We start from the raw sequence: 12,616 nt of genomic DNA on the forward strand, positions 1-12,616 counted from the left end.
AATTACGGATCTCCACGTAATTCCGGAAAAAATTCAAAAGATGAAGGTGTGCTATGCGACACAAGTTTTGAGTCACTCAATGGCATCGACTATTACGCTATTGGTTAAATCTAGTAAATACAAATTTAAAAATAATTAACAGATTCATTTACAATTTAATTTTACAGCCGAATGCAGTTTAACACACGAGGCAATGGGAACAGCACGAATTATAAAATTTTTTGACAAGCTCTTCGACAGTGTAAATGGCAGTACTTTTCAATCACGGTGCGGAAAACCATTTTCTGGGGGCGTATTTAAATCTTCTGGTCATAAACATTTTTGGAAGGAAGTTATCAAAATTTTGGGTGATATGTATTTCGTCGATGAGGCCGGAAAAATGGTAGTACCTCCGTGTATAAAAAACTGGATTGCAACGTTAGAAGGTTTTGTGGATTTACATACAATTTTAGTAGAACAGGGCAGGTGCAAATATTTTTTACCTAGATGTTTAAATCAAGATGTTATTGAAAACTATTTTGGCAAAATCAGAAGTCAAAGAAATCGAGCAACTAATCTAACGGCAGCCCAATTTAAGGAAAGTTTCAAATCTCTATTATTACGCAATTTTTATAGTTCAAATTCAGTGGGCGCAAACTGTAAGAAAACGAACATACCGGATTTATTTCATATTAAAGGACTTGTGGATAACAACATAAATCAACATTCAGTAAATGAAACGAGTTACGAAATTTTAAACGTGAATATGTACATTTCAAAACTGTCTCCATATAATTTAGAAAAAGATCTTCATAAAAGTATTGTTGGTTATGTGTCTGGCTGGGTTGCGAAAACATTAAGAAATTTGAAGTGTGAATATTGTAAAACCCAAATTTTAAACAATTTTTCGGAAGACGAATAATGTTACAAATTAATACGTATAAGAGAATACAATTGTAATAACAGAAAATTGCAATATTGTAAGTTAGATTTTATAAAAAACATTAACAGAATTTATAATATTTCAAGAATCATTTTAAACAATTGTACATCTTTCGACAACATCAAAAACAAAATTTCGTTTATAGTATCTCATCATGTCAAATTTTCGTTTCATTGTGAACATAAGGAATTAATTGAAAGTGAAATATGTAATAAAATTATATATTTAACAATTTTTACGTTTGTAAAAGGTTTGAATTTAATTTTAAGCGGTCGCGATACAAGAGTTTCCACACATAAAAATGCATTATATCAAAATGCTTGTATAATGTACCAAAAAAAATTAAAGTCAAAAAATCGTAGACAATACTAATAAATTGTATATTATTCTACTCTGTGTTTTTGATATTATTAGTGATAATAAAAATAAAATATTAATTATAAAATATGCAGCAATGAGGCATCTAGTAGTTCATGCTTTAGCACCGGCCACAAGGCACCAGGGGGCGTTTATTGGGACCAAAAATCAAGTGGGAGTTTGCATTCTATTTACGTAGTATTATTTATCTATGGTGATATTGATGTAGGTGGCGCCCCCTTCGTACAAATTCATATAGTTCAAGAAACACAAAGACGGTTCCTGTTTCTCAACCACCAGCGAATTACAAAATGTAAGATGAAAAATCAACTCATTTTACAACTTTAATTTTAACGCAGTTACACCGCATTTCACGCATTAAAATGTACAAAACCCACCGACATCTGTAATGTCGGTAACTACCTCTAGATTTCTACCTGACCGACGTAATTGCTCGAATTACGTCACTGTGGAAAATCTAAATATGGTGGATTATGTTTTTTAAGTGTAGTGTTTATTTAAAAAATTCGTGCGTTTATTTTCCGTATAATGTTGAACAGTCCAAACAGTAAGCCCCTAGCCCCCCCTCAATTTAATTTTAACTTTCTTGATTTAACCTGTTCCAGTCATCTTTCTAATACGTTGATGTCATCTCGCATTGGTCGCCTCTCAAGGTTACAATTCACAGGTCAATTTATCGATTGTACGTACTCGAAAATGAAAAATATAAACAAAAGCAGGCGTTCTGACCCCCACGCTACTTCTCTTCCAGGTGTCAACCCGTTACAATGACAATGCAACAGTATTGTTTACGATGGAACAACCATCAGCCTAACTTCATTTCAGTCTTCTCTAGTCTTCTCAACAGTGAGTCACTGGTCGACGTTACTCTGGCCGCCGAGGGCAGGCACCTGCAGGCGCACAAGGTGGTTCTGTCGGCCTGCAGCTCGTACTTTCAGGTGAGCCCACCGCGTCGACCCGACTCGAAGTGAACGCCTCTTTCATTTTCAGTCTCTGTTCACGATCAACCCTTGCCAACACCCCATTGTGATATTAAAAGATGTCAAATTCACGGATTTGAAAGTCATGGTGGACTTCATGTACTACGGGGAGGTGAACGTCTCCCAGGAGCAACTGCCGTATATTCTAAAAACAGCAGAGATGCTAAAAATCAAAGGTAACGAAGACGCGGTTCGCGCTCGCAGACACGAAATGTGGCGTTTTGCAGGGTTGGCGGAAATCCCGGTCGATCAATCCGTTTCAAAAAAAGAAAACAGCTCAACGGACAAAGCTGAGCTCCTGACGCCGGGGGAGTCCAACTGGAGCTCCGAAGGGGCACCACGACAGTCGCTGTCGCCTTCTCCTTGTCCGTTATCACCTAGCAGCAAAAGGTATTGCTTAGTATTTCGATCGAACGTCAGACAATTATCTTTTTTTTTTTTAGGAAAAGGTTACGCAAATCTTCTACAGGGTCGGGTTCTGGGTCGACTGAACGCACTTCAGACGAACACCAGTCCAGCGAAGTAACCTTAACGTCGTCAACTGGCAGCGGTCTAGGAACAGTTATAAAGTCGGATCCTGGGGGTTACGCTTCTGATAGTAGTAGTATTTTGCAGAAGAGTAAACAGCATAGTAGCGATTCAGAGTTGCATAGGGGTAGTTCGCATGAGAGTATCGAGGGGGAGATGACACATCAAGTCACTTTGGTGAGCTTAGTTGTACTGTTTTGCTTCGAGTCTCAACTTTTTTTTTTATCTTTTTACAGCAAGTTCCTCAGGAGGTTAATGTCCAGCAGCATGGTCTCGAAGCGACGTGTTCAGGGGAAGTCGCAGGGCCTTCCACCACGTCGCAGTTGACATTAACGGGTGAGTTAGCCACACTTGGTTATGTATTTGTTGTCGTCATTTTAACAAAGTAAGTCTAATGACTGATCTACTTGATTAGTTGGTAAAACGGATTTCCCGGAATAAATAAGATGGTTTAGTGTTGACGTAATTATAATAGAGAAATTGTTGAACTTGCAATGGTTACTGGGGACCAAACGTTGGGAAAAAATGCTGGGGGGCACCTTTGAGTCGAGAAAAATGTAAAAAAAAACCTGTCTGATACGTCATCTCTCCCGTTTTTCTTGCTTCATAAATTGGCGAAAAAAAACTCGATCAAGGGGGAAATCCGTATGGGGTCGCCGTGGACTTTTCCATCTCGGAAGTGCGCATGTCAAAGTGAGAATTTTGAAGTGAACGTGCCCGCCACTAAGCCTGAATGCTTGGATTCCGCCCTGACCGCATTTATTACATTTATACAAGCTAGTGTAAGCATTTCCAAGGCTAAGAATCAACAGCAACGTGAACGAGCAACAAAAAAGTCCGTTCCGCCTCATCCTCCCCCACATCCCTCTGTCCCACGCTGACAGAGGCTGAGCTCAATGGTCGGCCGCTCTTCGAAACGGCCCCCGATCATCACGACATCCCTCAAATCACAACAACAAAACGCGCCACCAAAAAGAATCGTTCATGTTCACATTTGCCGTTGAGCTTAGCCTTGTCGAGTACCTCGCACTCACTCACCTCTCCCTTGCAGGCATGCAATGGAACGTGATGGACCACACCGCCTACGCCCAGTTCACCTCGTGTACCTCCCCCACCGCCCTTCCCCCCAGCCAGACTTACGCCCAGTGTCCCACCGTCGCCCAGCTCAACCCGCCCTCCCCCAGCGCCCAGTGCTACCAGAACCAGATCGCCAACTCGCCGCCGCAGATCATCCAGAAGCGCAAGCGCAGCATCAACCCGCAGGGCGACGAGAACTTCATCCGCGCGCTGGAGGCGGTGCGCTTCGGCGGCATCGGCTTCTGCAAGGCGGCGCGCATGTTCGGCGTCAACAACCGCACGCTCTGGCTCGAGTACAAGAAGCGCGGCTACCCCAACTTCCGGCTGAGCATCAAGAACAGGAAGCTGGAGCAGCAGGCGGCGGCGACGGCGGCGGCGGAAGGCCAGCCGCCGCCGAGCCCGCAGGCGGAGCCGGTACCTCCGCCACAGGAAAAGCCGGAGGAACAGGGACAGCCGGTGGCGCTGATCAGCGGCGCCTTCTTCGACGGCAAGCACGTGGACCTGGGCGCGGTGCTGCAGCGGCCCAAGTACCTCGACCCGGCGATCGTGAACCAGCAAGGGGTGAATTTCCAGGGGATCAATTTCGAACAAATGTAGACGGGGGAGGGGGCGCCCTGCGGGGTTTTTCACGTTTATACACCAAATGACAAGCTTTACGTACTGGAATTCTTTTTGTTTGTTTGTTTTTTATTTTTTTGCTAGGGTGGTCAGTATTAGGTGGCGCGGATGGACTTGACTAGGAGACTGATGTTTCGAATTGTTTTGTTGATTTCTCTAATGAAACGTCGAGTGCAGGGTTTTCGGGGAAATCTCGTATTTATTAAAGCGAGCCAATTTTTAGCACGAGGGGTTCCCGTTTAAACAAATTCCGTATTGCGGACAGTGTAACAATCTCGATTTTTTTCTTTTTTGTGTGGAAAGTGATTTTAGTTTATTAATACCCCGAATGTTTCGTAGTTTACGCGTTTGTAGAGTTGTTTGAAAGTTTTGGTTTTTGGACGCTTCTCATAGAATCATTTCAACAGGAGTAATTAAAAGAGGACTTAGTGCGACAGGGCCACGCCTAGAGTTGTGGTCGCCCGTGTGCATAAATTATTTTTACGCCCCTCTTTTTAAGAAAATTGATAAAACTATAATTACTGCGTGTATGATTTTAAAGTTTCAATTTTTAAAATGTTCTTTCGCCAGAGGCGACTGAAACCGAAGGAGTTAGTAAAATTCTGATTGTAGTAAAAAGATTAAGTTTGTTCTCTACAATATATTCTAAAATAGAATGCGGATTTTTTTAGTTGCTGTTCTATAATTTAAAACAAAGTTTCGATCTGCCATTTTCTAAAATTTAAACAAAAACCCAAACAAGTCATAATTTTGAAGACCTGTCTTTAAGAGATGATACTGTCTGGTCCAAAATTATAAAATAGAAATTCACCTTCGTGCTCATATTCAAACTGTTCTTTTTCTTTCTTGTTCGTACTAAATGAATTGTGGAAAATTTGGTTCAATTTCCAATTCGTGCACAAGTTCATTGGCATCGGTGAGAACATCGTTGAAATCTTTATCAAAACGAATGTAATTAAAAAAAGTAACGCTGAGTGTTGGGCTTTGCATCATTTTACTGACAACATTAATTTAAACAAAATATGCCAGATCACCACAAAACACAAAAACTTATCATTTTGAATTTTTGCTGGTAAGGAATGAGCTTTATGGGAAGCCTTTAGATCCAACGAATCAACTTCAGTCGATTCAATTAAGATGTCATAGATTTTACATATATATGTAACCTCAAGGGTTTTAAATTAAGTTATGAAAAATGTTTGGTCGTAATTGCCCGTCTTTTACTGATTAAAAAAAAAACACACACACACAAAGTTCTTTAACAGTATCGAAAAAATTTGTTGCTTTAAATGAAATCTCGACAGCGTCAGTGACGACTAAATTTAGATTTTGTCTCGGAACTTTCCCATTGTGAAATGTCATTCTCATTTTAACTTCCGTTTTCTGGCTCATGTTCGGAAATAAGGTCCTCAGTGTCCATGCCTTCAGAACTTGTGGTGGAAAAACTGGCAGATTCTTGAACCAAAATATTTTACGTATTCAATATAAATCAAAAAGAACACAAATTATAGAACAAAATTCTAGAATAAATAAATTAATGTTACGTTCTAGAAATTCTTCAAAATACGTGCACTTACAATTACATATTTTTCACTTTAAAACACTTTACCGACACCCAAAATTTGACGGTGAATTATCGAATATAAATAAACAGGAAACTTTTTTAGAAGTAAAAAAAACTATGTATTACGAACTACTTTCGGTCGAACCGTGTAACATGCAAGAGAAAAAAATGTCAAACCTGAAAGCTATAACTTCAAAGGATTTTACAAACGTATCTTAAGTCGACTCGAATCAAATATTTACACGTTTAAATTTTTTTGATACCATGTATGTGCTTTTTATATTTCAACTGCCTTTTTTAACGATCTGTTAACCGTTCTAATAATAACCAGTAACCCAAGCACTATTCGTTAAAACAGGCGTCTGTTAGATAGGCATACCTCATTTGTATCATACCCAATTGTTTTGTACTTTGTTGTGATTTGTTACCTATATTCTATTTTACGTTCTTATTGTTAACTCGTTCGCTTATTACTTACGTATAATTTAACGCAACAACTTGTGTTTGTATTAAACATTGTGTCATATTCTTACTTTTCTAATATTGTATATTAAACAAAAATAAAGGATAGCTTTTATAAGGTCCCGTCTTTTATTTTTCCCTCCGAAACGCTCAAAAATTATGTAAGTGAGAATTGTACGGACAGTCCCCGTTTCCATTGTGTCCGATTTAATTTCTCTTTTCACCGATGCTTTCAGACAAGTCTTCGCCAAGCCAAGCACAACGCAGCCAACAAGTCGTAATGGGCACAAAGCGCGGCAGATTCCTGATGCGGCAGCCTCGAATAAAACGCGAAAGCGACCCAACGCAACCCTCGGACAGCGAGCCGCTCTCACCGCAGTACCTCTCAGTTCCTCCAGTTCGTGTAGAGCGCCAGTGTTCGGAACCCCTGCCTTCGCATTCGCCGCCCCCGGGAAACCTGCTGACGGTACCCGGACCCGTGCTGCTGAAGCAACATTCTCATCCTCTACTGCCGAGCCAGATGCAGAGCAAATCGGTACTTCACGCAGAAGCCTCAAGGGCATTTTTAACTGTTTCATCGATATTGTAGATTTCGCCACCTCTTCATATCCAGATACTACCGCACAGTGCTGCCGAAACCGCCCAGAGGGCGATTAGTCCGGTGGTGGTCGTATCGGATCCGTTGACAGTTTCTCCCCATGAAGTTCCTTTGAGGGCGGACAGCGCCGCCACCGCACCGACGAGCTCGCTGAGGGTGAGGAGCGACGAGTTGAAGCGGAGTGCGTCTTCGCCCCAGGTAAGAAAATCAGCTAATTCACTTCTTCCTGGTGAATCTTGGGCATTGTTCGAGCCACTTCTCGCACTTTAACGTCGCTTGATCTATTTCCACCCACGATACGGACGCCCTCTGCAGCCAGTGGGGTTGCTTCTGCTTAAAAGTGTTGAAACCGGGTGGGCTGATTTCGAACTTCTTGTTGTCGCTGTTGGCCGCCAACATCTGCCAGATGATCGACCCGGAACTCGTATCGCTCGCTTTCCTCATTCGCTGCAATTCTTGAAGTCGTGGTATGGTGTCCGTTCCATCCTGCAGCATTTCGCTGATTTCTTCTTTCGTCTCAATCTTGGAAAAAACCGCGGGATCTTTTCCCTCGTCGAAAATCTTCGCGACTTCGGCGGTGTTCTCCAGGAGCAAGTCGTCGCCGATCTGACATTTTTTCCAATTTTGAAAAAGTACTAAACATTGGGACGACTTACGTTTAGGCCGCTTCTCAGTTCCGCCATGGTTTTTTTGAAGTCGTCAGTGAAATCGTCCATAGTCTGGAGGTCAGCTTCGCGTTTGCTTAGGTAGTGTTTATTCTGCGGTCTTAAGTAACTGTTTCTGTGAAACTCCTCGAAGACGTCCGATATTTCGCTGACGTCGCTGTCGTAGTCTGCGTCTAGGCTTTCGATGGGTTTCAGCAGACTTTCCACCGGATTTTCCTCGCGTTCGTCTTTCTTTTTTCTCATAGTGAGCGATTTTAATCGCAGACTTGCCAGATTCGGCAGCGACGTCATGATGCTCACCCTATCGACCAAACTTTGTAAACGACGCATAAATTCGTTTCGCTGGATTAAAATTAAGAAATTCGTCGAAAGTTGTTTGGATAGATTTCTCGGTTTTTCAGTCTTTCGATATTTCAGTTTTGGGATTTTTCAATATTTTGATTTTTCATATTTTAAGCTTGTATTGTCATTTTTTTTTTATATTTTTCAATTTTTTAATTTTTAAAATTTTTGGTTTTTCGATTTTGCATTTATTGGGTTTTTATTTTTTTTCAATTATTCGATTGTTCAGTTTCCCGTTTTTTCGATTTTTGTATTTTCCAACTTATGGATTTTTCGACTTCTCACCTATTCGATTTAAGGGTGGCGTCTGGTTCGGTTTCGCCCAATACTAAATACATTGAAAACATCGTCGTAGTTTCCGGAATTCCATTTTTAAAATACTGAAATCTCCAACCAAGTCAGAATCTAAGTAAACCTGTATTCTGCTACCGCATCACAGCTCGTTTAATGCCGATTTCTCGTTTCAATAAATTTTGACTTTTCGCGAGTTAGTTACCTCAGTCGTGGATTTTTTAATATTATAAATGGTATCAAAAGAAAGCTGACACTTTTCCCCAGGGGACCTCCTATCTCAGAATGCAAAAAAGTTCAGCACTTCGTCAAAAAATGCATCAATGTGCCGGTTAAAATGTGATGTAAAAGTTGTTCAACTTTATAATTTTTTTTTGTAAAAACTGCATACTAGATATGATAATAAATATGGAGGTCCCCTGGACTGAAGTTTGTTATTTCGAAATATAATTTATTTAAAGCGATATATCTCATATTTTTAAAATGCAACTCCGGAAACCGCGACGATGTTTTCAATGTATTTAGTATAGGGCTAAACCGAACCAGACGCAAGCCTTAAATCTTTTAATGTGAAAAATCAGGCTAAACCTAAATTTGAGTGCGGATAAATATTACCACTTCTTTCACTTCGCGGCCATCTTAATCGTGCAAAAGAGTTTACAAATTTAATCACCCTGTATAACAAGTTTAATTTTTCATGCCTGTGGTGCGATTTGACTAAAAAAAAAATTGTGCAAAATTCCAGTCCCACATTTGTACATCGGAAAAGAGAATATTCACCTTTTTTACATTAATTTGTACATATTTTGAAAATTCTTGATTAAAAAAAAATAAAGGTGAATTCACTAATCACAGATATTGAAATATGTTATTTTATAAAATTTAAGTAGGATTTACTTTGCAAAATTTCGAGATGGCATCATGGTGGGGATGATCAGACAAACTTTGGTTAGCGTTTTACCATCTGCGGTATTCCTAAAATACTTCTAAAATTTCACAATATCCGTCCAGTACTTCCGAGGATCATCCGTCTGTCTAATGAGATCGCCAACAGACGACAGACAGGGGGAAAGGACCTACTTTTTCATATTGTAGGGTTTAGAAACGTCGAAAACACATTAAATCGGCCGGATGGATAACACTTCTGTAGCAGTACGATGGGCGTGTTTGTTTGCAGACGGGAACGAGGTCCAGCCATTGCCCCGTGGTGCGCACTGGGCCGGCCCTAGGTTGCAACTACTGCTGGAACACCGTGGACAACCACGGCCGGATATTGCGCCGCAAGACCAAGTACCACTGTCCAGAGTGCCAGACTAACCTGTGCATAGTTCCCTGCTTCCAAGAGTACCACGAACGGCACGTGAGCGCCGGCCAGACGGACCCCATCGCCTTGACCACGTCCGTAATGAGGGTATTTCCGAAAACGACCTCGATGTGAATTGTCGGATCGTTGCGGTTGTTGCAATAATGACGCGACTGTGCTTGCGCAGTCGACGGCCTAAGGGTATTGAAGGCAGAAATCCACGTGCTTTGTAATTAAGTAACTGTCGATGGCAGAATTATGGGAATCACGAAAAAGACAAAGTAAATATCAGGGTCTTCGTTGTTTATCCGATTTTCTATAAGAAGACGATTCTATTGTAACTATTGTTGGGATTGTATGATATTTAGCTCAAACGCTATACATTGTTATTGAATATTGTTATTGTAAGTGTTTAAGGTTTTATTCAGAGTCAATAAACGGGAGTTTGAATTTTGGGGGCGCGGCAACGACATCGCCGTGCCGTCCGCAGGGGTAACTCGGGCGTGCTCGGCCTGCAAATTTTTTCCCCCGTGTGTATTTTGTTGGAAATCTTGGTTGGTCGTGCTTTGAAAAAGACGATCGGAATTGTGATACTTTACTCACTGTTTGTTGTAGCAGGAAATTGAGTCGCTCTAACTGTTTGATTACCTCGAACACTAGTCCGATCGTGTAAGAATGGGCTCACTTCTACTAAAAAGCTTTAAATGGTGTTAGAATCGAAGAGTATAACATAAGACACTATTTTTTATGATGCACATACAAAATATATTTTTGAATGGACTAAAATAGTTATTTTCTTAAATGTTAAGTATATTTTCAACTTGTACAGTTGTAAATTGTGTAATTTGTTTTTTGTATGTTTATATTTTGGAGGTATTTTCCTAAAAAAGAAAAAAAAACTTGAGAACCATCACGTGGAGACCCAGTTTGGTAAATTTGTTGGGTTTTCATGGAATGGGCGAACTTCTTGTATATATGAATGTTAACGAAGTTACCATTGATGTTAGAAAAGTGTGATAGATGGTACCTGTACTTGTGAAATATTGTTAGTATTATCGATAATGACTAATTTCGTGTAGACTAAGATTCTTTTGTAACTGGGTTGTCGTTCGCGCCCTTTCAGTCATAAAAACTGTGCAACAATGATTTTCATTTCCATCATCAAACCTAGAAGATTACCATTTAAGTTGTAGATAAGTTAGACGATAATTTGGAAAATGGATCATTCTATATTTTTTGTATTATTATTTATTTTAACGTATTTATTCGTACATAGCGAATCTTTTTCGTCGCTTCAAAAGAATCAGATTCAAACTATGACTACTGTTCTAGCACTTATTGTCCGACGAAAGTACCGATCTTTTTTTTTCTGTCGAAGCAAGACTCGGTCACGAGTAATCGGGCAACATTTGGGTATTAATGTATGTATTTAATTCATCGTGAAATATCTTTTAATGTTCTCTCGGTTTAAACAAACGCTGGAAGGGTTTAACCAGTCGCGCGGTCAAAGTTTGTAGTTTCGTGACGTCGAATGACATTTCGCCGTGTCGTCACTTCCAACGCACAGACGTTCGACCGTATCCCTTTCACACCGCCTTATTAGTCATCAACAATAATTTATTTACAACAGCTGTAACTCTCCATCTGACACACTGTTACGTTACTGCAGTACAAATTGTTTAAACAAACGAGAAAAAAAAACTGTTAGGAAAAATAAAGAAATACTTGAATTTGTCATTTATTTAACAGAACTATTTACCTAACACCTTACTTCTTCTCCTCGACTTTAATTTCTTCGGCAGCCGGCGGCGCGTTCCTGAAATTGGGGAACTGCTCCCAGGGAGCCGACAACTCGAACCTGCGGAATTCTTGCGCCAGTTCGAGGGGCTCGACGACCACGCGTTTCTTCTCATCGTCGTATCTAACCTGTACAGGAATATTCAAGTAATTTTAGAAGCGGACAATTTCGTTCTTTTTATAAAGCCGTCAGTACCGAAATTTATTTCAAAATTAATTTTTGTAACTTTTACATGTGTATAAATTACCTCAACATAACCGCTCAATGGGAAGTCCTTCCTCTGAGGGTGTCCCTCGAACCCATAATCCGTAAGAATACGCCTTAAATCTGGATGATTAGCGAAGAACACCCCATACATGTCCCAGACCTCGCGCTCATACCAGTTGGCGCCTTTGTATATATCACATGCAGAGTCGATTGGAGTTAACTCGTCCGTGTACGTTTTGACCCTAATTCGCGAATTGAAACGAAGCGACAGGAGGTTATATACCAACTAAAAAACTGAGGCTAGAATTTGCTTCCCACGAACCGCGACTTACTTCGAATCTATACTCCCTGCTTGGAACATCCAATGCGGTAATGTCTGTGATATTAGCAAACTGGGCATTGTGGTGATCCTTCAAAAACTGCAAAACTGGCAGAACTCCTTCAGGCACTATCAACAACTCCAGCTCATCTCCAGCTGTTATTTGCACTTTTTGAATGTATTTAGGCAGACATTCGGCAACGTATTTACCGAAGTCTTTCAGCTGACTGCGAGCCAGAAGATCAGGCTTTCGTACGGTCGCTGAAACGGGGTTGTAAGATAGCGCAGTTATAGTGATATGAATACAAACGTCGAGTTTCTCCAGGGGCTTCGGTGGACTCTGTGTGCTTATATAGTACCGACGTGCTGCATACTGAAAACTAACAAGTGAGCAATGGGGCGAAAATTGGGAGAGCCATACCTCCATTACGCACTAGAGACGGACGTACAGTCCTTGCCAGTTGCCTCAAGAGCGAAGCCATCGGATTTTGGTTACCTAATAAAAGTTAACCACAAAATTATGACAGCTCTGCGGGTCCGCCAACTTGAGAAAGTGTATTTTAG

At 40.6% G+C, this 12,616-nt stretch overlaps 2 protein-coding genes across 3 annotated transcripts; one reads left to right on the plus strand and one right to left on the minus strand.

The window, feature by feature from the left end:
- Positions 1–1,720: 1,720 nt before the first annotated feature.
- On the plus strand, positions 1,721–11,458 carry LOC135127507 (protein tramtrack, alpha isoform-like). 2 transcript variants are annotated; one of them, XM_064053943.1, is made up of 10 exons: positions 1,721–1,847; positions 1,906–1,982; positions 2,052–2,238; positions 2,291–2,456; positions 2,508–2,670; positions 2,724–2,985; positions 3,045–3,144; positions 6,766–7,064; positions 7,119–7,325; positions 9,603–11,458. In XM_064053943.1, exons 3-10 carry the CDS (start codon positions 2,068–2,070, stop codon positions 9,861–9,863), a joined length of 1,629 nt encoding a protein of 542 aa, XP_063910013.1. In that variant the 5' UTR covers positions 1,721–1,847; positions 1,906–1,982; positions 2,052–2,067; the 3' UTR covers positions 9,864–11,458. The 2 variants fall into 2 exon arrangements, with proteins under 2 accessions (XP_063910013.1, XP_063910014.1); XM_064053944.1 differs by lacking the exons at positions 6,766–7,064; positions 7,119–7,325; positions 9,603–11,458 and adding an exon at positions 3,860–6,648.
- On the minus strand, positions 11,454–12,597 carry Nd-30 (NADH dehydrogenase (ubiquinone) 30 kDa subunit). Its single transcript, XM_064053946.1, has 5 exons — positions 12,474–12,597; positions 12,363–12,425; positions 12,066–12,313; positions 11,774–12,019; positions 11,454–11,654 (listed from the first exon to the last, which is right to left on the minus strand). Exons 1-5 carry the CDS (start codon positions 12,532–12,534, stop codon positions 11,496–11,498), a joined length of 777 nt encoding a protein of 258 aa, XP_063910016.1. The 5' UTR covers positions 12,535–12,597; the 3' UTR covers positions 11,454–11,495.
- Positions 12,598–12,616: the final 19 nt, after the last annotated feature.

The sequence above is a fragment of the Zophobas morio genome, unplaced genomic scaffold (assembly GCF_036711695.1).
Source record: "Zophobas morio isolate AGI-343-1 ecotype UQ-CSIRO unplaced genomic scaffold, CSIRO_AGI_Zmor_V1 ptg000012l, whole genome shotgun sequence".
Taxonomy (NCBI): domain Eukaryota; kingdom Metazoa; phylum Arthropoda; class Insecta; order Coleoptera; family Tenebrionidae; genus Zophobas; species Zophobas morio.

Coding starts and splice junctions, on each gene's coding strand:
- LOC135127507 (XM_064053943.1), top strand. CDS start 2,068: ATGACAATGCAACAGTATTGTTTACGATGGAACAACCATCAGCCTAAC. Junction 2,986..3,044: donor TGACACATCAAGTCACTTTG/GTGAGCTTAGTT, acceptor ATCTTTTTACAG/CAAGTTCCTCAGGAGGTTAA. Junction 7,326..9,602: donor GGAGTGCGTCTTCGCCCCAG/GTAAGAAAATCA, acceptor GTTTGTTTGCAG/ACGGGAACGAGGTCCAGCCA.
- Nd-30 (XM_064053946.1), bottom strand. CDS start 12,534: ATGGCTTCGCTCTTGAGGCAACTGGCAAGGACTGTACGTCCGTCTCTA. Junction 12,426..12,473: donor GTCTCTAGTGCGTAATGGAG/GTATGGCTCTCC, acceptor GTTAGTTTTCAG/TATGCAGCACGTCGGTACTA. Junction 12,314..12,362: donor AGCCCCTGGAGAAACTCGAC/GTTTGTATTCAT, acceptor ACCCCGTTTCAG/CGACCGTACGAAAGCCTGAT.